Source organism: Pelodiscus sinensis, chromosome 2 (assembly GCF_052426305.1).
Source record: "Pelodiscus sinensis isolate ZL-2025 chromosome 2, ASM5242630v1, whole genome shotgun sequence".
In the NCBI taxonomy this organism is placed as follows: domain Eukaryota; kingdom Metazoa; phylum Chordata; order Testudines; family Trionychidae; genus Pelodiscus; species Pelodiscus sinensis.
Window position 1 is genome coordinate 195,654,492 of NC_143053.1, and position 24,039 is coordinate 195,678,530.

Consider the following 24,039-nt stretch of genomic DNA (forward strand, 5'->3'; position numbering starts at 1 on the left):
AATGAGGCAGGGATTTAAATATCCCGTGCCTAATTTGCATAAAAATAGCTGTCATGTTTTGCGGACTCAGCACTTTGTCAGCAAAAAGTGGCTGTCTAGAGTGGGATCTGTCGAGAAAGAAAGCCTTTTTCGACCGATCCCTTATTCCTCCTGCAAGGAGGTTTATAGGATCTGTCGAAAAAAAGCTTTCTTTCTCGACAGATCCCCCTCTAGACTGCGCCTTTTTGCTGGCAAAGTGCTGAGTCGGCAAAACGTGGCAGGCATTTTTATGCAAATTAGGCACAGAATATTTAAATTCCTGCCTCATTTGCAATGTCGACCTGCCTAATCTGCATTCCTCTGCCAACAGAGGGATGCAGTCTAGACATACCCTTGGTATTCACACCTCCACATCCACTGCTAGAAATGGGCTTCATCCTCCATGACTGAATTGACCTTGTTATCTCTAGCCTTACTCTTGATTGGTACTCTTTTCTTATGCCTGTAAATTTATACCTGCCTCTGGAATTTCCACTACATGCATCTGACGAAGTGGGTCTTTGCCCAAGAAAGCTTATGCTCCGTTATATCTGTTAGTATGTAAGATGCCACAGGACTCCCCATCACTTTTGTCTTTGATATAGTTTTCCTGGCTTATTTTATGTTCAGTTTCAAAGTAAATGTAAAGTTCCCATCATATAAAATGTCTTGCATATTCTTAGCTGGTCAAATAGCATTGTTGAGTAATGTCAAGTAGGGGCAAGATTTAGTTAAACTCAGTTATTGATTCTGCTTAAAATATTTTTTTAGTTGCTTATAACTTTTGTAGTGTTTCCAAATGGACCAACAGGGTGTGGATTATGTACTTGCCAGATTTCCTCTTTAGCCACTTTACTGTAGGCCTACTGAAAACATGTCTTCAGAATTTAGTTACATCGAGAAAAATGTAAAATTTCCACTCTAACTCCAATGGTTGAAGTCATTTTGCTCAAATTTTCCAAGTTTAGACCAAGTCTCTAAATTTTTGTCACAAAAGGAAGGGAATGCTTTGGAAGTTTTACTAGTATTTGAAATCCAAGGTATAGAGAGACTTAAAAAAAATTAGCTACTGTCAAACAGTGACCACTGGTAACTTCTGTAATAAACATATTAGAACAGATTCTGTTCTTAGTTACACTTGTTTACATGTAATATTAAGTCAGCAAATATTGCCATGTCAGTGAAAATATATAATGTCTGACCCAGTGTGTATATAATGAGACCTACTTGGTATCTGTTCTAATGGCTCCAGTGATGCTACAAAACTTGTTATGATAGGAAATGAAGAGTATTGCATCCAATAGAAACCATAGGGGAATCTAGGAAGTCAGAATACTATAGTTACCCACATTTAAATTTGGCTGGGACAGCGGGTCTGTGTGTCCACTTCACATATGCAGCACAAAGCCACTCTAAAGCCAGAATAACCGGCATAGAGGCAAGGTCCTCTGGTATAGAGCCAAAGCATAAGAATGGCCAGGGTTTGACAGATAATGCCATCTGCTCGCCCACAGCGAGTAGATTGCAACCCGGAAGAGCCGGGTTTGGGCGATCTGCGCATGCACAGAACGATCTGTGCATGCGCAGATCGTTGGACAGTGCGGCTGGCGAGCGGGACTCGCCGCAGTTCGGCGAGCCCTGAGAGTGGCTATACTGGGTCAGACCAAAACCCTTTTTTTTTTAGTGTTTCCTCAGGGACAAAAGGGTATGGCTTACGTATTTGCCAGATTTCTGCTTCAACCACTTTGTTGTAGGCCTGTTAAAAACATGTCTTCAGAATTTAGTTACACCAAGAAAAATGGAATACGTCTTCTCTATAAAAGCAGTGACTTTTGTAAACTCATACCCCCTTCTAGTGACAGATTAGGGGCCAGAGCTTCCACTCGCAATCACCTGGGCAATCTGCTGCCCTATGCACCTCTTGAGGCTGTTGGCAGATGGTACAAGTTAAATCAACCTGTAACCCAGACAGATCAAAATTGGACGAGTCCAAAGATTTTTTTTAAGCCGGTCTTCACATACCGCCCCAAATTTTGCTCAGGTACTTAGCTGCAGCCCAGGAAGTAGGCCTAAATATAAATCCTTACCCTGGGAAACATTTTTTAAAAAAGAGTGGTTCTGTAACACCTTAGAGACAAATAAATAAATTTATATATATATTTATTTATTTATTTATCTAGTATCGTGACCTTTTGTGAACACAACAGTCTTCTTTTATGGAGAAATTCAACTCTTCTTAGTTAAAAGCTGACATCTTCACCTGCATAGTGCCCTGACCATCATGTTTGGGATATTTGTTCAGGATAATCTCAAGGGAATTGGGAGGAAAGGAGTTCTTATAGCAGCACCTGCCTGACTATCCTGACCCTCTTTAGACAAGTGAGATCTGAGGATCACACCCTGAGATTAAGAATTTCTCCTCCATTTCTGGGTTAGTTTCTTCCTAGGAAACCAAGTGATTCTCCTAAGAGAAAATGGAAAAGAGATATTTTAACTTAAAGACACAACTTTCAAAACAGCAACATGCTGCTGAGCCACATATGCCCCTAAATGTGCCCCGAATGATTTATAGTGAAATTACTGCGATACTTTAGGAAAAATTTCAGAGGACGTCTGGGTTACTTTGGTTAGATCATCAAGTGGCTAGTAGTATTCTTGAGATTCAATTCAGAGGAAAAGGTAGGAATTATAGATCTCATTCTTTTATTCAAACTCAGTAAATGGTTTGGGACAATTAATTTCCAATTGTTTCCCAGCAGAGCAGATTTACTTGTATATTAATGAGGCACAGGTGTTAGGCCCCTGGTGTCTGCATGCCTGGGAGGCATATTTAGGTTGTTTATCTAGTCAGCCATAGGTACTGCAAGGTACTCAAGCTTGCCTTTAACAGTTTATACAGTGAAGCTTTTTAATTTTTTGATGTTTTTTTAAATTTGCTAGCACCTGTTAAAATTTTAAAACTGATCATGTAGAAAGAAGTTGAAGTGATTTCAATAGTAAATAGCACTAAATGTTAAAGAAAGTCATCTTCTATTATGCTTAACTGCCCAGCTTGACATTAAGAAGAAAAGAAGGTTCATTTATGCAAATATGTCATGTGAGGAAGTAATACCGTCAACAGTATACTTTTCTGTTTCATATTTTTGGAATAGGCACATCTTTGTCTATGGCTGAAACATGAATGTGCTTATATTAATATTCATTTTTCTTGTTTATTCACTGAACTGCAGTACCAACATTTTCGAGGAAATGGAATAGCCTCCACAGACATTATGAATTTCAGTTGCTGGCATAATTATAGCGATCTACATATTCATTAAATCCAGAGAAGAGATGTGTCCAAAAAGACAGCCATGCGTTTAGAAACAGTACACAACTAAATATATACATTTAAAGAGTTCCTTTCCTTCTGCTTATCCAAAATTACTTAGTGTGATATAGCCCTTAAGTCAGCTGAGGGTTTTTAATAACATTAATTCCTTCTTTCCTTTCATGTAGTAAAGAATGGGAAGAACTATTTGTAAACAACAATTACTTGGCAACAATACGGCTGAAGGGGATTAATGGGCAGCTGAGAAGCAGCAGGTTCCGTAGTGTTTGCTGGAAGGTAAGAAGAAAATATTTATTTACAGTTTGTGGTTGCAATAGATCAACACATTACCTGATGCGCTGGAAAATTATTGATGCAAAGAATCACTGAATTTTCCAAGAGACTTCATTCCAATGTTTTCCTAGCCATTTTATAATTCAGAGGACATTTGCTAATCATACTGAGGGTGCCTTAAAGCTGAATTGCTGATGATAGTTTTTCATATAAATCCTTGCTATCTTTGTTGCATAGCATTTTATTTTTTGTGTACAATTCCGTGTGACACACCCATGTTTCATCAGAGTATTTTTTACACTTAAAACATGCTTATTGAGTGAAAAGGGCAACTTTTGCCTCATTTTTATTTTACGGACTAACTTCGACTTGTTTACAACCTACATGCTGCCTCTCCATAAGCAGCAACTGCAGAATATTTCCCAATAGAAAAGAGAAATTTAGGGGTCTAACAGCCTTTTTTGTAATTTTGGATAAAGTAGGAACTTCCACTCATGGAAAACAATAAGGGGCATCAGAAGTCTCTTACCTTTTTTTGGCAAAATAAATAATATTGTAGGTACGCAAGATAGAAATTGAAAGTAATGTGTTGTAAAGAGGTCAGGGCTTTCTCCCTCTGGTGGACAAGAACGTGTTCCCCAATACACTTGATGTTACTTCACTTCAAGTGGAAGTGTTTCAGCTTGACATTAGCATGAGACCTACTGAAAGAGAGAGAAGTAAGAACTTGAATGTGCGTAATACATAATGGTAAACAGTTTTACAGTCTATCACAAATATTTTTCTCCAGGAAGGGCTGCCATATGATTTGCGTACACACATTTTTACACCAGCCTAATCCACTTTTAGCTGTCTGCATTAAAATAGCCTAATTTTCAGAGATGCTAAACTCCTCTTAAAATTAGGCCATTTTAATTTGAAGTGACAGTATATGGAGTTAGGTGCCGAATTTGGCATGTTTTAAAATGTTGGTCAAAGTTTTTATTAAGTTCTTAGTATTATTCTTAAAAATAATTATTTGTGGGGATTTTTTGTTCCTGTTAACATCTCCTAACTATTTTAAGAATAGTTTACAATGTTTAACTTTTTTTTAAAATGAGCAAAAATACTACTGTTTCTTCATATCTTAAGTCAGTGCAGATAATCTTTCTCAATTTGGAAGGTGGGGGTGCGATTTACATCCTTGTGACTGATTTTCCTATACAGAAATGTAAAAACATTTTTCCTTTAAAATTCAGACCTTACTAGATCATTGGTGGACAACCTGCAGCCCATGTAGTCCATCTGGTTTTCTATGTACAGCCTGCATACACTGCCCCCTCTGTCTCTTCTCCCTGTGCTTCTCATGTGTTGGAGGCCCCATACTTACCTAGTTCTCCCCCTTCTTCCCAGTACTTCCGAAGCATTGCGAATCAGCTGGTTTGCGCCTCTGGTCCTCCCTCACCCTTCCTCCTAGAGCTTGAATACCACAAAGCATTCTTGGGGTCATGGTTAAATTTTCACATTCAAGATTTTAATCTTGCGGCCACTGAGATAAAGGAAGACTCCTCATGCAGACTACTCACTAATCTTGGTCATCCATCGCTAAACTAGATATTTTCTAGACCTCATCTTGCAAAATCAAGCCTGTAAACTACCTCAAAGAACAGTGGAGGATGTTCTTTTTTTGTCCTCAGTTTTCTTTCCAGATTATCCCAAGCAGAATATATTTTTTCAATGGCTAGGTTTTCTTCTATAATCTGTTTGTAAATATGTTACATCTCTATTCATGCTGTGTCTGCAGCTCCAAACTTTCATTTTTCTACTTTGGTCTCTTCCTATATTTTTAAATCAGCTTTGGGAACCTGAATCTGGTGAGGCAGGTCCTCAGCTGATGTAAATTATCAATAGGTTCATTGATTTTGATGGAGCTCTCACAATTTATAGCAGCTAAGATTTTGTTCTATAGATTGTTGCTGTACTTCTATGTTGTATCTTAGTTTCTATCAGTTGCTTTTGGAACTTAACCAGGACTCAGAACTTATCACTTCTAGGTTTTTCACTGTATCATCCTCATGTAGAGAGAATTTTAATTTTTTAATACTGCTTCTCATCTGTGAGATGATTTAGACTGTTCTAGAGGACTTTTATTTAGAAAATTACATTACATTGATGAAACTTCTCTTTCTAACACGTCTTTTGTTTTAACAGCTGTTTCTAAATGTTCTACCACAAGACAGAAGTCAATGGATAAATAAAACTTCAAAATTAAGAACATGGTATAACAAGATTAAAGAAATAGTAAGTAGAATAGAAAAAATGCACCCTCCACATCTGTACCTGGATATTGGAATAGTGCTTCTGGTATGAGAGAAATCTGAAAGTAGAAATCATGTTCTGTTTTCCACCCGCTCAGCATATTACAAACCCTCGGAAAGCTGGACAGCAGGATCTGGTCATCAACAATCCACTTTCACAGGATGAGGGGGTAAGATGAGCCTCACTTGTTGCATGCACGATGTTTGATACAAATTAAATAATCTTGATGTTTATAATCAGATTGACAAAGAGCTCTCTAATTGCCAAGAAATGAAATGGGAGTAGTATAGTACCACTCCTAAACTGAGATACTGTTGAGTTGGGGGAGTGCTTCCTTTCCAGGAAGTGAGTATTCAGCATTCCCAACTGCTGATGCATTGATGAGCAAGAGATCAGTATTGGGATTTGGTTCCACTTTCATAGTTTGGACACCTGGCTGGCCATATAATATGATTTGATTTATATCATCAAGAAAGCTCTCTTACTGAAATATTTCTGCACTTTTAAATGCAAGCAAATTATTGCTAAATGAATAAATGATATGCTGTACATTTAGAAATACTGCCTACTAAAATAATTATTTATTTTTCTAACATAAATTATAAAATGCTGTACATTAATATCAATTAAGTTGATTAGATAGGATGTCCAGAAAAATACTTATAGGTTTACTGGTGATTTATCATGCATGAAGAATCTCAGTCAAATTTATGGATTAAATTGCTACAGTTATACTCTCTTCCATTTAATGGTTTAAAAATTAGTATAATGAGGATGAGGTAGAACTGTGATGAAAACTATACTCATCAGTACCCACTCCTATGAGGTCATTTAAAGAATTGATTTCACACACGAGGTTGCATGAACCCATCATTTTAGGGCTTGGCTTCTCTGCTTTAGTGTTGTGACTCCCTACAGTTGTCAAACACTAGCAACCGCTCTGCTCTTTGTATTATTGGATGGAAGAGGTGTCTGGTACAGAAGAGATTGAGTTCTAGAGTTTTGAGTACTTTTTGTTTGAAGGATTGTTTTTTATAGGTCACAGCAAGCAAAAAGAATTAAGTCATTGTCACTGAGGAACTCCTGCAAGATGAAAGACTTAGAATTTAAAGTTATATTAAAAACATGAAAAACACATTTGGCCCAATTTTCAAAAGTGCTGAGTAGCCAGCAACTCTTATTAAAGTTTGCAGGTGGCCCTGGGAGTCCAGCACTTTAGAAATCAAATTACTTAGGTGTGTACAGGAAAAACTTAAAAAACAACTAATAGTTTTGTAGCACTTTAGAGACTGTCTAGGTACTGCAAGACTATTAGTTTGTCACTGGAAAAACTTAAAAAACAATTAACATGGCTATCCCTCTGAAACTTTAGGTGTGTACAGTTAGATTTAGAAGCTTAACTTTTTGCCACCCATTTTTTAAGATCTTGGCTGTTATTTTTAGTAACGTCTATTGTACAGCAGTATATCATTAAGCTATTTTGCTAATCACCATTTTTTCAGCTTGTTATGGTTTTAGAAAATTTTGGTTTTAAGATTTTCTAAATTCATGACAATTCACAAGAGAAGTTCAGGTTTTTGGCTGGATTTATGCAATGTGCATCTGTTTTGCAGATATTTGTGCTAGGGTAGTGTTCTGTGCATTTGTTTTGTTCTCTAATTAATAACAGAAAATTGATGTATTTTAATTTATTATTATTTACCCCTGCATTGTATGAAGAGACATTTGAAAGGATAATTCAGTTATAAAACTGAACATCATAAGCCAAATAATGAAAACAGGAACATGTATAGCCTTAAAACTCAGAGGGATTTTACATGCCAGAGACCCACATGTTATTACCAGTTATATGGAAGCTTTGGAATCTGTACAAAAGGACTCCAACCCTCCTTTCTGCACTGTGGATGAGAAAAGGCTAATGAAAGGTCAAAGTGAGTATGGCAGAGCATACAGAAAGTGAGTTCATACATGCCACAAATTTACAGTGCCAAATCAAAAGGAGGGATATAGCAGCAATAATCCACATTTGTGCATCCTTTTATATGGCGTTCTTGGAACAGTTTTTATCCTGGGGTTCAGAGAGCTATTGAACCAAACTGTAAATCCTGTACGTAATGGGAACCACTTCAAGTCCAGGCATGCAGAAGCATCCCTAGTTCTAATACCTATGACTTTATATCGAATGGTAGCTGGATGCAACACACCTTGGTGGTGTCCTGGGCCTTTTTAGCAGTGGGGATTCTGTTTCCCTGTTCTCTTGCAGTGTCTTGTCGGCAAGGACCCTTTGATAGGGCCTTACTCAAATTATAATCGAGCCTCCTACAGATAGGTATAATTCAGATTAAATTAGGCAAAGAGAGGGTATTAGCCTTGATGGGACAGTATCAGAGAAACATTTAAATATTTTTATATTTGTTTTGTTTTTTCAGTGTTTGTAAAAGCTAAAGAAAAAGTAATAGAAGATAAATAAAATCTTTCTCTGCTAGATTTATCCTCCTGCAGCTGCAAACATTGATTTACTTTCCCCTTTTTTTCTTGTGGCATATAAGATGCCATGGTAATGATTTGCTTGCAGAAAATAAAATGTGTTAAGGGTGTAGATGTCCCTATTTTCTGGCTTTTGATGTTTTGTTTTACATGTGTAATGTACTTTCATATCTCTCTGCGACACAGAATAGCACACTGGTTTAGTAAAATAATTAAAAAACTGGTTATCTGCTATGGATTTTTGCCCCTCTTATGCTCTGATCAATATTCTCAAGCTACCACACTGCTACAATGGGAGCTGTGTCTGCTTTACGCTCTACTTCCTTTGACAGTACAGTAGCTGGATGGCATTGATGGGGGCATTGGAAATTGAAATGAGCAGTATTCATTCAGGTTAGCTTTTGAGAGGAGGAGCACAAGTACAGATACAGAAGTCACTGAAGTTGATTCAGACTATAGTTCAATTTGGGATTTTTTACATTAATAGTTATCCTCTTCTCCTCCCCCCCCCCCCGTCTCCCCATGAGACGCTCTTGCACAGTGTATTTGAGGGACTTAAGAGATATCCTTTGCATGGCAAGTATTTTACTGTCATTCATTCCCTATTTGATTTATTTCTGCCAGAGCACAATTGCTTTTGCAAATAATTGGTCAATGTTCAAAAGTCAATATGTAATTGCTTCTGAATACTTGAAATTAATGTGGTCTAGTGGACTGTGTACGAAGCAAGGCATAATAAGTCATGAGTTTTTTAATCCCGGCTCAGCACTGACTTACTCTGAGGCCTTGGGCAAGTCAACCTAGATGTCTCTTCCTTCATCTTTAAAACAGTGGTAATACCTTCCTTCCAGGAATGCTGAGGATTAATTGATTAATATTTTATACAACTTTGCAGATCTAACTTTCTATATAGGATGAAAGTATTATACCTCCCTCGTCCAGCACCCTTGGGGCCTGACTGGTCCCGAACAAGGGGATTTGCTGGACAAGGCAAAGTCCTTTGCAACATGATCCCTGCTGCCCCTGGCTAGGGCTCCAGCCCAGCCCCGCTGCTGCCTGCATGGTTGTGCTCCCACCCTCCCTCCCCCCCGCCCCAGGCTACAGATCGATGGCTGCTACCAAGGCCAAAGCTCCGCGACTGCTGCTGCCAGCCCCTGAGCTCCACAGCTGGGGCTGGAGCTTTGTGGCTGCTGCTGCTGGCCCCTTGCTCCTGTCCAGCTGCAGGGGCTGGAACTCCACGCTGCTGCTCCACGGGGCTCCTGGCTGAGTTGCCAGCCTCCCCACAGCCTGACCTCCCTATACCTGGGCTCTATTCAGGGAGATACAGCCTGTATTTTTTGTTTCATGCAAATATTTTGTCTTTTTACAGAGTCTTTGGAACAAATTTTTCCAAGATAAAGAGCTTCGAGCAATGATTGAACAAGATGTGATGAGAACGTATGTAGACTGATAAGGAAGTTTCTTTATAAAATTCAGATTTGGGGGTTTTCTGCTGTTTACACTGCTTTGTGTTTCTTGACCTAAAATTTCCTTACAATACAGGGATTGGTGTCTGTGTGTGTGTGTGTGTGTGTGTAGAAGTTTTATTTGAGGGGTAAAAAAGACAGAATAAAGTATGAATTTTAAACTTTAGATATTGGTTGGTGGTATTGAAATGAACTGCTCCTAAATTAAGATATTAGGAAATGTTACATTAAATATAAATTACATTTTTCAGTATGAAACAAAATTTAGTAAGAGTAATTGACAGGTCTTTTGACTAAATTATGTTCATAATAAAAGATTCAACAGATGATTTTCTATAATTCTTAACACTTATTCAATCAATAATAAAAAGCATGTAATTAGTGAGAAATGTCATTCACCAAGAGAAGTTTAGCATTTCTATTTTTAAGTATAATTTTTCTAACATCCTTTGTCACAGATGCCTTTAAAATTTTCCCTAACATTATTCTGACTATCCTTTGATCTTTTTGACACTTAGGTCATTCCTGTTCAGAATTTTTTTCTGTTAAATATTTTCAGGAACTGAGTATTCTATCATGTTGAATTACTGACTGTAATGTGTAAATCTAATAATTCATATATTATATGGCATACATTTTATTTATATGTTAAGGAAGAATCTTCGATATCTATTTTAAAATATTTTGTATGTCCATGCCTAGATCTGTTTTGAATGCATTTTTGTCTGTAGTATAATTAAAATATGAATATGAATATGATTTAATGTTAGTTCCCACAGATGGCAATTTTCAATTGTATATGGAAATGGTTCAGGATGTTCTAAGATTAAAATATACACATATCTAAACTACAGTACAATGTGGGAATGAACATTGATATAGTAATAGATATGGTAGTTAGAGGACCATTGTTAAAGAGGAGTATAAAGTACAAACTGCTCTGACATTGGCAATGAAGCACAATGAATGGAGAACTTTGTTGTCCATTTATCTAAATAAATGCAAATAATGAGATTTCTGCTTAATCTCAAAGGTTCCAAAAATACTTCCAAAAATAACAGGTACATCTCAAGTCAGTATCAAAATAAGTCATGAAATGTGAAAATAGGTAAACATTAATTTACCTACATTACAAATATGGTATACACTTATGTATCCATTTAATTGGCTACCTAATCATAAAATATAAAGTAGGTAAATTAATTTTACTATGCAAACATTAGGTTTTATATATTCTGACTTTTGTGTTTAAACAGTCTTCAGTGTTGTATTTATGGTTTTTTGTTTAAATTCTTACTACAAATGGGTGAGCAGAAGATAGGTTAAACTGCCAGAGTTAGTTAGCATTTCATGGGACTCCATACGTTTTAAAGCTAATAAAAATATTTAAAATTAAAAATGGTTTTGGGGTGCTTAAACCTTCAATTTTTGTGCTTTCATATGTTTTCTTTTACCTCATTGTATGAAATGCCCTGATAAGCAACAGCGTGAATGGATTAGCTTGCTTTACACGTGAATCTGAAAAACCAGCTACATACACAGCTACAGTGTAATCACACTAGGAAAACTACAAAAATGATTTTCTTTAATCTTTGTTACAGTAATCTTAAGTGTACCAATGGTAAACAGTCATAAACTTGATCAGAAATGTGATTTTTTTTAAGATTGTTTCAATAAAAGATTCTAAATTTTAAGTTTCAAAGTTAAATATAAAAATTAATTGAAATGGAACCGTGAGAGGTGAGCTCATACATTTCATACTGCTGAAAACATTTTTACCAGGCTGGGTTAATATGGTAGCTGCATATATGAAAGAGCAATAGAAAGATGCAACTGTAATTTGCATTTTTTTAGAATTATGGAGCATATTTCAAGCAAACATTTTTAATCCCCCATTTTTAATTCCCCATAAAGCCAAGTTGGAACACTTCATTAGTAATGTGGGCATGGTTTATTAGGCCCTGCTAAAATTTTAGCATGTTATTCAGCATATTCAAAACTGACTTTTAAATAATTTAATGTTTAAATATCATTCACACTAAATCTGGGAAAGGGGTCTATTCCTCAGTAAGAACTATTTATAAGCAAAATTATTAAAGGTTTTTGTTAAGCCACTTTTAAGTTATTGGTGATGCAGTTCTAAATGGTGAAGTTTCTTGTTATGCTCTCCAAGAGCTGAGAGGTACCAGGATCGATTTTTCTTCAATTTTACAGAAATAGTCACATCTGAGCTTTAATGGTTTCTTTCTGCCTCAAATGAGAAGCTTTTAAAAAATCTGTGAAAATGGGTGGTTGAAACTGAAGTACTAGCCTAAAACTTAATTATATATAGCAGTCATTACCAGGCTGCCACTATAATATCATATTCTATTATTCCATTTAAAAAAAAAACCTATCTGAGCATACACAATAGTTACTCGTAGTAAACATAAGGAAGTTGTGATTAGTTACTGTCATTCAGCAAAGGTGCTAAAGAACAATGTGGGTATATTTTCTATTAATAAAATATGTAGTATCTAAAGCATAACTTTTAAAAGTTCTTCCTAGCCCTAGCGTTTCACCACAAATCATGGAATCATACAATATTAAAACTGGAGGGAACCTTGAGAGGTCATCAAGTCTAGTCCCCTTCTCTCATGGTAGGACCAAACACCATCTAGATCATCCCTGATAGATATTTAAGAGTAGGTAAGATAAAAATCTCCAATGATAGAGATTTCACAACCTCCATAGGCAATTTATTCCAGTGTATAAGCATCCTGACAGTTTTAGCAAGCTTTAGTGAAAAAGATGCAAGAAATTATTTCAGTTCTATAAACTGTGTACAAATCATTCTGTTTTGTGAAGATACATCTGTGTACTCAAAACTAAGATTTGGGATTCTGATTGGAATCCTAGAACTTTAAAGAACCTCAAGAGGTCATTAAGTTCAGTCCCCTGCACTCATGGCGGAACCATGCACCATCTAGACCAGGGCTACTCAACTTTGGAAGCTCCAGGGGCCACAATGATACTCAAAGCACATGCTGAGGCCACAACTTAAGTGTGGTTGTATATGTGCAAATATATACAAATAGCTTCTTTCACACTGAAGGGCATAAATGCAAAGATTAAGGCAAGACTACACAACATACAAGGCCCCATTTAAGTCAATTCTGCCGATATTAATAAAATGCAATATTTACCCAATTTTCACCCATATGACAGCACTGGTAAGGTGCAATGACAGTCCAGGAATTTAACTACTAAAATGCACATCAAAAGAAGACTATTATCATAGAATACTAGGACTGGAAGGGACCTTGAGAGGTCATCAAGTCCAGTCCCCTGCCCTCATGTCTAGACCATCCCTGATAGACATTTATCTAACCTACTCATAAATATCTCCACAGATGGAGATTGTACAACCTCCCTGGGCAATTTATTCCAGTGTTTGACTACCCTGACAGTTAGGAACTTTTTCCTAATGTCCAACCTAAACCTCCCTTGCTGCACTTTAAGCCCATTTTTTTCTTCTTCTATCCCCAGAGGCCAAGATGAACAAGTTTTCTCCCTCCTCCTTCTGATACCCTTTTAGATATCTGAAAACTGCTATCCTGTCCCCCTCAATCTTCTCTTTTCTAAACTAAACAAATCTAATTCCTTCAGCCTTCCCTCATAGGTCATGTACTCTAGACCTTTAATCATTCTTGTTGCTCTTCTCTGGACCCTCTCCAATTTCTCCACATCTTTCTTGAAATGCAGTGCTCAGAACTGAACACAATACTCCAATTGAGGCCTAACCAGCGCAGAGTAGAGCGGAAGAATGACTTCTCGTGTCCTGCTTACAACACACCTGTTAATGCATCCCAGAATCATGTTGGCTTTCTTTGCAACAGCATCACACTGCTGACTCTTATTCAACTTGTGGACCACTATAACCCCTAATTCCCTTTCTGCCGTACTCCTTCCCAGACAGTCGCTTCCCATTCTGTATGTATGAAACTGATTGTTCCTTGCTAAGTGGAGCACTTTGCATTTGTTTTTATTAAATTTCATCCTATTTACCTCAGACCATTTCTCCAATTTGTCCAGGTCATTTTGAATTATGACCCCGTCCTCCAGATTAGTCGCAACCCCTCCCAGCTTGGTATCATCTGCAAACTTAATAAGTGTACTTTCTATACCAATATCTAAATCATTGATGAAGATATTGAACAGAGCCGGTCCCAAAACAGACCCCTGCAGAACCCCACTTGTTATGTCTTATATTATATTGACTACTTTTTTTATTTTGGCTCCCACCCGCAGGCCGCGTGTTGAGCCCTGTGTAAACCCAAACTGCCACAAACAAACGGGCCGGAGGCCACATATGGCCTATGGCCACATGTTGAATAGCCCTGAGCTAGACCATGATGAAGGTCCCATACTTCCTAGGCAATTTATTCCAGTACTTAACCACCTTAATAGTCAAGAAGTTTTTCCTAATGTCTAGCCCAGGGATCGGCAACTTTTCTGAAGTTGCATACCAAACGTTAACCCTCCTGCCCTGGACCGCACCACTTTCGGGGGGGAGGAGGGCTCTCTCCACTGTGCACTTTGCTTGGTCTCCTGCCCACGGCTCCACTCCAGCTTTTCCTGTGGGGAAGGGTGGAAAAGTGTGCATGTGCTTTACTGCAAGCTGGTTCTGGTGCAGAGCCTCAAAGCTCCCTTCCTACAGGAAACCAGCGCTGGCTCCAATCTTGCGGGGGCACGATGCTGGATTGCCAGCATGGTCTCCCCGTTGCTGGTGGTGGGGGACAAGAGGGGAGCCTGTTAATTGCGTGCGCCACTGAAAAGCATCTTGTGCCCCCATTATGGTGCGTGTGCCGTACGTTGCCGACCCCTGGTCTAGCCTAAACTTCCCTTGCTACAATTTATGCCCATTATTTTATCTTAGCATCAGAGGTTAGGGAGAAGGTGATATGAGACTGAATCAAAATTCTTACTATAGTCTAGATCAGTGATTTCCCAAACTTTTTCCCATGGAGGAACCCCTAAAATTATTTTTCATATCCTGAAGAACCCCTACTTATGAAAATGTTTCCTTGGCCAGAAAAAATTGACTGTGGGGAGCGCAATTCAATTACTGCTAAATTATTGTCAAGAAAATTTATTTGTAAAGAGCTGTTATATATAAGCTTTAATTGTAAGAAAAAAAATTGGAGCATTTTTCCTGTCTTTTTTTGTATCATCTAATCTTTTTTTCTTCAAATATCAAAATATCAAGTCAAAATAAAGTTCACGTCCAAAGTCAATATAAAGTTTACTTTCAGTGTGACACTTGGGCTTGTTTCTTTTTGCACAAATGTTGAATTCTTGGCCGAATTTTTGACACACACACACTCGCAGTTCTTCCTCAACAGACAGCAGATAATTTCTTTCTTTGCTTTTAATGTTTGTTAGACATGAGAGAGCTTGTTCACAGAGGTAAGAAGTTGAAAACTGGAGTAAGATGTTCACTGCTTTTGCTGAGATCACAGGATACTCTCTTCTTATTGAAATCCAAAACACGTCAAGTGGCACTTCATTGAATTTTATCTTCAAAGTTCGATCGCACTGTAGTTCAGTCAGTTGTTCTTCTTGCAGACTGAGTAAATTTTGTGAGAACTCAACAAAAGAGTTCCTAACCCAGTCATACATTTCTGATGACAAAGAAGGAATGTATTGGTCAAGCTTTTCTGTCAGTGATTCCAAATGACTGGTAATTAATGGGATGACTTCTTTATAATCTGTCTGACTCTGAAACTGAAGTAGGAGCGGAAACATTTCCACTTGAAAGGTGTATTTTCCAAACCTTGAGTTTATTCTTGAATGCAAGAAGTTTGTCTGTGGAAGTTAAAATGTTTTCTTTCGGGCCCTGCATGGTGGTGTTCAAGGTGTTTAAGTGCTGATAAATATCTGCTAAATAGGCTTGTTTCAGCAGCCATTTTGTATCTTCAGGAAAGTCAGAAAAAATGGCTTTATTATCTTTGAAGAAAAGCAATAGTTCCTCTTGCAGCTCAAATACCCTTGTTAAAACTTTCCCTCTTGAAAGCCATCTAACATGGATGTGTAGAAGGAGAGTCACCTAGTCTTTTTGCATATTTTCACAGAGCTTTGCAAACATGCGTGACTTAAGAGGGCGCTGCTTTATAAAATTGACCATGTTCACAGCTGCATCAAGGACTTGTTATAAATCCTCCCCAATAGTTTTTGAAACAAGAACTTCCCGGTAGAGGAAGCAGTGGGTCATTATGACATCAGGGTTTTTTTCTTTGACAAGTGTAACAAAGCCTTTTATTGAGCCGATCATTGAGGGGGCACCATCAGTGCAAATTCCAATACACTGGCTCCATGACAAACCATAGGGTTCCAAATAAGAAGACAAGATGTTGAAAATGTCTTGACCTTCGGTTGTTTCTGGCAGCTCTTTACAACAACAATAATTTTCCATTATTTCACCTTAGTTTTCAAATTGTATGAATGCCAACAGCTGAGCTTTACTTATTATGTCTATTGACTCGTCAGCTTGGAGAGCAAAGTTAGTATTTTTTAGTATTTCAGACAAGACATCTTCAATGTTGTGACATGTTATCGACACGCCTACTAATAGTATTATTAGAAACAGGAACTTTGTCAATTTCACTTTCAGCCTCTTTGCCTATCACTGTACTCACTATTATTTTACAAGAAGGAATTATTAGGCTTTCAGCAATAGTGTGACTTTTCATTTTTTGTGCAACTAGCTCAGCTACTAAATAGCTTGCTTCTTGAGCCTTTTCACTGATAGTTACCTTCTCAAAAACTTTACATTGTTTCCTTGTGAATCCAAAAGTTGTTGAAAGTAATCAACTGTTTTATTTGACAAGTGGCCGTGATTAGTAGTGAAGTGTTGATTTAACTTGGTCGGGGTCATAGCTGTGTGTGTTAGTTTTTTCCTGCAAACAATGCACGATGGAACGGGGCAATTTTCATCTCCAGTCCATAAAAAACTCATGGCCAAGTAACTGTCATTGTAAAGGCAATTTTTTTTAATATCAGTCACTTCTCTTCCTGTTTCACTCGTACTTGGATCTGATCGTTTTGATTCATTTTCACTGTCCTCTCCTCCACTGATGATCCTCCTTTTCATATACTTCCACTTTTTTTTTATTTTCGTCAGCTGTATGAAAATACTGTTATGTAGGTGAGATTTTAGATACATGAAAACAACCACAGTTTCGGTAAAAACATTAATTACAAAACTGCTTAAAGTCTACAAATCTACAAAATAGCGAATGACCGTAACGTGCACTAGAAAAGACTAGAAATGCGGAGAATTCTGGGAAGCAGAACGGCAGCCACAATACAACTAAATATAACCTTAGATATGAACTGACCAAAACAAAACAAAGAGGAGGTTGGTAGCGTATGAAGATTACTCCAGTATTGCCAATTGCCGGACAAAAATTCCCACCATATTTCGAGGGATATTTGGAGTTGTTTGCAGTATTTCAAAAATTTTATTTATTTATTCCACGATTTCTCGCACAACACCTGACGATGATCTGTGGAACGCTGGTTGAAAAACAGTGAATACCACTTCCCTCCTTTCTACAATGCTTGTTATCCTACCAAAGAAATCTGGCATTTGCGAACTGGTTAAGACTGGAAACAAAGGGTAGGAATAAATGGCAAATTTTCAGAATGGAGAGGAGTAACTACTGGTGTTCCCCCAGGGTCCGACCTAGGACTAATCCTATTCAACTTATTCATAAATGATCTGGAGAAAGGGGTAAACAATGAGGTGGCAAAGTTTGCAGACGACACTAAACTGCTCAAGGTAGTTAAGAACAAAGCAGACTGTGAAGAACTTCAAAAAGATCTCACAAAACTAAGTGATTGGGCAATAAAATGGCAAATGAAATTTAATGTGGATAAATGTAAAGTAATGCATATTGGAAAAAATAACCCCAACTATACATGCAATATGATGGGGGCGGGGGCTAATTTAGCTACAACTAATCAGGAAAGAGATCTTGGAGTTATCGTGGATAGTTCTCTGAAGACATCCATGCAGTGTTCAGTGGCTGTCAAAAAAGGAAACAGGATGTTAGGAATCATTAAAAAAGAGAGAGAGAATAAGACAGAGAATATCTTATTGCCCTTATATAAATCCATGGTATGCCCACATCTTGAATACTGCATACAGATGTGATCTCATCTCAAAAAAGATATACTGGTATTAGAAAAGGTTCTGAGAAGGGCAACTAAAATGATTAGGGTTCAGAACGGGTCCTATATGAGGAGAGATTAAAGAGACTAGGACTTTTCAGCTTGGAAAAAAAGGAGACTAAGGGAGAATATGATAGAGGTATATAAAATCGTGAGTGGTGTGGAGAAAGTGAATAAGGAAAAGTTATTTGTGTTCTCATAGTATAAGAACTAGGGGCCACCAAATGAAACTAATGGGCAGCAGATTTAAAACAAATGAAAGGAAGTTCTTTTTCACACAACACATAGTCAATCTGTGGAACTCCTTGCCTGAAGAGGTTGTGAAGGCTAGGACTATAGCAGGGTTTAAAAGAGAACTAGATAAATTCATGGAGGTTAAGTCCATTAATGGCTATTAGCCAGTATGGGTAAGGAATGGTGTCCCTAGCCAGGGGCAGATGACTGTTTTGCGGGGCCCCGGGGCATGTGCGGGGTTTTTTTAAGCGCGGGGCCCGGGGCGACCGCCCCGTTCGCCCTGCCCTATATCCGCCCCGTCCCTAGCTTCTGTTTGTCAGAGGGTAGAGCTGGATGGCAGGAGAGAGATTGCTTGATCATATCTGTTCAGTTCACTCCCTCTGGGACACCTGGCATTGGCCACTGTCATCAGACAGGAAGCTGGGCTGGATGGACCTTTGGTCTGACCCAGTATGGCCGTTCTTATGGAGTTTTTGGTGGGCTTTCCTTACACATGTATAGCCCAGCTGAGCAGAGGATAGGGGATCTTTCTGAGAAAAGAAAGAAAAATGTCTCTGAAATCCCTAAATATCTGAAATTGACTTAAAACAATTGGACACTCACTTTTATGAAGTCAGGGTATTTTTTTTAAGTAAATTTCAGTGCTCATTCATTTGCTCCTACTAACAGCAGTAAAACATTATGATAAAATACCTGTTTTTAACATGATCCTCACTCAGAGCTGTAGCTCGATGTAGTACCCTGTTTTTTTCCCCAAAGTGTTTGTTTCTTCTTTTGATCTGAAAATACTGCATTTCTAAAACACTCTAATTGTAGACTAACAATTAATTGTAAAATTCTTCCTGAACTGAGAGTTCTCTGTTAAACATCATGGTCTCTAGTGTTTGCATTTACCATAATTAACACTTCAGCCAGCTTATTCATGAGTTCATTATTATCCTTCCTGCCAGAATTTCTGATAGTGATAGATTCTCACAGATATCTCTGTGTATTTTTGAATGTTCTTTGTTTCTTTCTTTTCTAAACTCCATAGGGCAGATCTGAATAACAGTCCTTCATAAATAATCTCTTCAAAATCCTAAATTACGTTGATTGCCATCTGCTGTACTGTACCTTTGAAGTCTCAGATGTGTCCTTCCTTTACTGTAATGTGATTATTACAAATGCAGACAAGTTTCCAACTGTTGGTCTAACATTATTTCCATCAAATGCCAGGAAAATGTTACATTCTACAACCCAATACCAGGGCTGTAACCAGGGCAGGATGAATGAGGTAGTCACACAAGGCACAAAGCTAGTGAGTGTGTGTGTGTGGGGGGGGAGTGGAGGGGACAAAAATGGGATGGACAAAAATAACAGTGCGGGGTAGACCCCCTACTGCAGAACTGGAATCCACTGATCTAGTTACCCTACCATGCCATGCTTACCTTTCCATTGCTTCTGCTGGCAGTGCTGCTGGCCAAATCATTCATATTTGAAGGAAGGGAGGGGTATTTTTTAAATCCACTGCTATCCTGCCATCCAATGCCCACTCCCATTTCCATCCGTCCTACATTACTTGTTGAATTTTTATCCCACTTCCACTATTATGGCAGAGGGACTTGTGACATCCCAGTCTGTCTGCTCTCTGAGATTGGGATCTGCCTTAATGCAAGTCATTTGAAGTCTCAGATGTTTTCTTCCTTTCCAGTATGGGTGGGCAATCAGGACCCGCTGCCTTGAGAGTAGGTATTGTGGGGCAATATGGGAGAAGGATTAAAAAAAATAGTTCTACTCAGGACTCTAGTTGAGGGTGCAAATATACTTGCTTGCCAAGTTAAGGCAGTGTCCAATACCTTGCTTGTTATCGTTAATGCCACCATTTTCAAGTCACTTAACTCTGTGCCTCTGTACTTGGCACTTGAATAGTGGCTCACATCTGAGGATTTCAAAGCCTTTTTCCAGCATTAAATATTTTTTATTATTTTTGTAGGATACCCACAGTGTTCTTGACTCTGTGTTCTTTCACATCTCATGATAATTGGTGTTTTTTCTTAATCTCAGCTGCTAGAGTCAAATCATACATGAGAATCTGAGCTTTCATTTAAAAACATTATTCTAGCCTTCATGGTTGTGACAAAAAGCATGAAAATGTGACCCCACTGAACTCTTAACAGCTCAAAAACGAACAGATAAATGAAAAGAACCCTGAATTTGTCTTGACAATGATTTCCAAATAATTCTCATTTTTTAATATTTAGGTTTAGCAGTAAAATCCATTTTGCAGCTGGTTAAGTTAAACCATAGAGTTAAATGACTTATCCAGCAAGGCACGAGAATCAGAAATAAAATCAGAAATAGAAGGCAGAAGTACTATGCTAATGGAGTACCTTGTGCCTTTCTCACATTCTACTTTACATGAAGCTGTAGGTTTTGGATAATTTGTAGCATCTAGACTGTGATGTCCAGCCAGTTCTGGAGCAGCACCCATTATAGCTACTGCTATAGCAAACTTGCCACATTCAACTGGCCAAATAGTTACATGGGTCAAGCCAACTTGCCATACTCAATCAGCCAAATAGCCACATGTTGCTAGTGGCTAGCGTGTTGGACACCATGGATCTAGAGGCCTCATTGTGCTTCACACTGTACAATTTTATCCACAATCATTCTTTTTTCCCCCAAGTAGGTATTTCGTGTTGCACTTTTTTATATAGTTTCTGATATAGGAACTGATGCTAAAGACCTGAGAATTAAATTATTCTAACCCCTGAGCACCATCTGAGCCTCTGTATGTCTTCCTGTCTATCATTTTAGCTTTTCTACTGTATATTTTCAAGTTCCCTACATTTGTATGATCAATGCAATTGTAAGAGAATTATTTTCTTTACAAAATAAGTGTGAATGAGTCCTATACTGCATTAGTTCACTTATTTTATCTCCACCCTCAGCTGTTTCACTATAGTCTTCTTTCACCGTTATCTGTGAGTGAGGAAAATGTTAGAAGAAGCTGCTCCAATACACTTTGGGTACGTCTAAACTACATGGCTCCGTTGACGGAGCCATGTAGATTTGTTTGTTCGGCAAAGGGAAATGAAGCCGCGATTTAAATAATTGCGGCTTCATTTAAATTTAAATGGCTGCCGCGCTGAGCCGACAAACAGCTGATCGGCTGTTTGTCGGCTCAGCGCGCTAGTCTGGACGCTCCCCTGCCGACATGAAAGTCCTTTATCGACCTCCCTGGTAAACCTCATCCTACGAGGCATAACAGGGAGGTTGATAAAGGGCTTTCAGGTCAGCGCGGGAGTGTCCAGACTAGCACGCTGAGCCGACAAACAGCTGATCAGCTGTTTGTCGACTCAGAGCGGCAGCCATTTAAATTTAAATGAAGCCGCGATTATTTAAATCACGGCTTCATTTCCCTTTGCCGATCAGCCTAATCTACATGGCTCCATTGATGGAGCCATGTAGTTTAGACACACCCTTTAAAAACATAATTCAGTTTTATGTTAAAAATGTATGTTTACACAAAATTTTGGATATTTTAAAGGAGCAACTTAACCCTCATATCTCTCCCTCAGTATCCTATTTTTAATCTTACTGAAGCAAAAACATTTTCATGAGTAATTGAATAGAATTGATTTTGGCGTGTTAATCTTGATAATTTGCCCAGTGTTCTAATGTTAAAGAAGAAAAACCTGCCATATTTGGGTGATCACAGCAAAATAGCAGCTTGTGTTTATATTTTCACACTTTTAGAGGTGGACAGTAAAAGCATATGAATGACTGTGTTATGTTCATTGTTCCTCTGTAATATACACAAAATATTTGCTTGTGCACACACAACCAGGTTTCACATATGCACTTATTCACAGCCTGGAAAGTGAAAGCTTAAACACAAGGCATTCTTTGAGAGTTGTCAGCCACTGCTGTGTGTTTATTTTAATTACTCGAAAAAATAAGCAGACTTTCAGGAATAGGAGTCACCAGTCATCCTGCTACCCAATAGACACTGCAGTTCTTAGTTATCTTTTGAGGTGTTCTCTATTCCTTTGTCCAGTTCTCTGCACTATACCCTACTTGTTTGATACTGTGTTAGTCACTATTTCTCGCAAATGTGGAGCCTTCTCAAAGGCTGCTTTAGTGTGGGCTTATTTTTTGAGGAATATCTTATATAACTTATCTTTGTTTGCCTCTCATTTGAATGTCCAAGAAGCAGATTGTACCAGAATATATTTCTTATCAGTAGTTATATATTGATATTTGTATTGCCCTGGATTGCTGGGCAACAGGATTTACACCAACCTTCTGATATCATCTGTTTCTTGCCTCTATAGGTTTTTTTTTAATATTTGTTCATAGCTCGTTCTTACCTGTCATTAATTTTATATTTGAAAAAAATCTAGTAATTGAAATTAAGTTGGTCTCCTAGAGAGTGTCACTTTTGAAAAATCTAATAAAAGGTTGTTAGGCATTATATAAAATTTCAAGAGGATTAGGATAAATGGGTGATTGCTAGACATCAAGAACTTCAGGAACTCTTATTATTTCTTCAGTTGTGAATGCAACTCTACTTATCTATTGATCAGATTCCAGATTTTGTGTGTTTCTTGAACATTGTCTTAGACACTTTCATGGCATAATAAAACATTTATTAGAACATCCCTTTTTATAAAAATTCATTGACTCCACAAAAATAAGCACAAATTATTGAACTTTGATATATATTAATTTCCTCAATTATACTCCCCGTATACCATTTTGACAATTTACAGATCAGCTAAAGTATGAGTTGCACTGTTTTTAATGGCTTCCTTTGCCCATTTTTCAATCTTGAAAATAGAGATCAGGACAGCCTGCTGATCTTGAAATAGAAGGATAGTGCTGATATTTCAGTTGCAGTCGGCAATCTGAGTCACATTCAAAGAATTCAAGCAAATATATTTTCATTATTTGAGGCCTTGTATTTAATTCATTATCCTCATAATTGAAATCAAAAGCTTTAATGACTAATAGTCTTTTCTGTCATATGAATACATTCTGAGCTATTTTTGACTCCTTTACTGAAGAACTGATCAGCCAATGGGCACAAACTGAAAGAAGGTTGCAATTGTGGATGTGGTGGCAGGTCATAGATCAACTCCTGAGAACAGCACAGTCCCTGGTTTGCTAGAGCTTACATCAGGAGTCTAGGTATAGAGGGAATAAGCTCCTCTCCCCCTGGCTTTGGCAGATGCTTCCCCACTCTCTTATCTCACTCGGTCCATCTTCGTATTTGCTACTTGAGCCAGGCGTGGCTTTAAGGCAAAGCAAGCATCTCTTCAAGGAAATGTCATCAGACTGCCATACATTGGTACTCTGGAAGTGGGCATCCTATTTTTATGAGACACACTATCTTGTGGATTAGTTTCTCCCAGTCAGTTATTGTCTGGCTATGCCAAAAGGCAGATAGGAGGCACTTGATATGGATTTAATCAGACTGCAAGTTTATTAATAGATGTCTGGGACTAAGCACAAATAAAAGTGTATGGTTCAGACAACTCCATGTTCATACAAATAACTACTCAAGATTTCCACCTGTCTGTCCCCCTCCCCCATTTTCCATTCTGGTCTGCCACACAACCCATGGCTTGTACCTCACCATCCACCTCCATCCAACCCATGGCTTGGATCTTACCAATGCACCCCTCTCTGCCCCCAGAAATGAGTGTTGGTTCCCTGCTGTTGCAATCATAGGGA

General features: G+C 38.0%; 1 protein-coding gene across 7 annotated transcripts in view; it reads left to right on the top strand.

The window, feature by feature from the left end:
* The window catches only part of TBC1D5 (TBC1 domain family member 5), a 525,247-nt gene that overhangs the window by 278,245 nt on the left and 222,963 nt on the right, over positions 1 to 24,039 (top strand). For all 7 annotated transcript variants that reach the window (XM_089776643.1, XM_075922103.2, XM_075922104.2 and 4 more), the window contains 4 exons: positions 3,517 to 3,625; positions 5,813 to 5,902; positions 6,018 to 6,089; positions 9,777 to 9,844. In XM_089776643.1, coding sequence (XP_089632769.1) covers positions 3,517 to 3,625; positions 5,813 to 5,902; positions 6,018 to 6,089; positions 9,777 to 9,844 — 339 coding nt within the window. The remainder of the gene's footprint in view (positions 1 to 3,516; positions 3,626 to 5,812; positions 5,903 to 6,017; positions 6,090 to 9,776; positions 9,845 to 24,039) is intronic.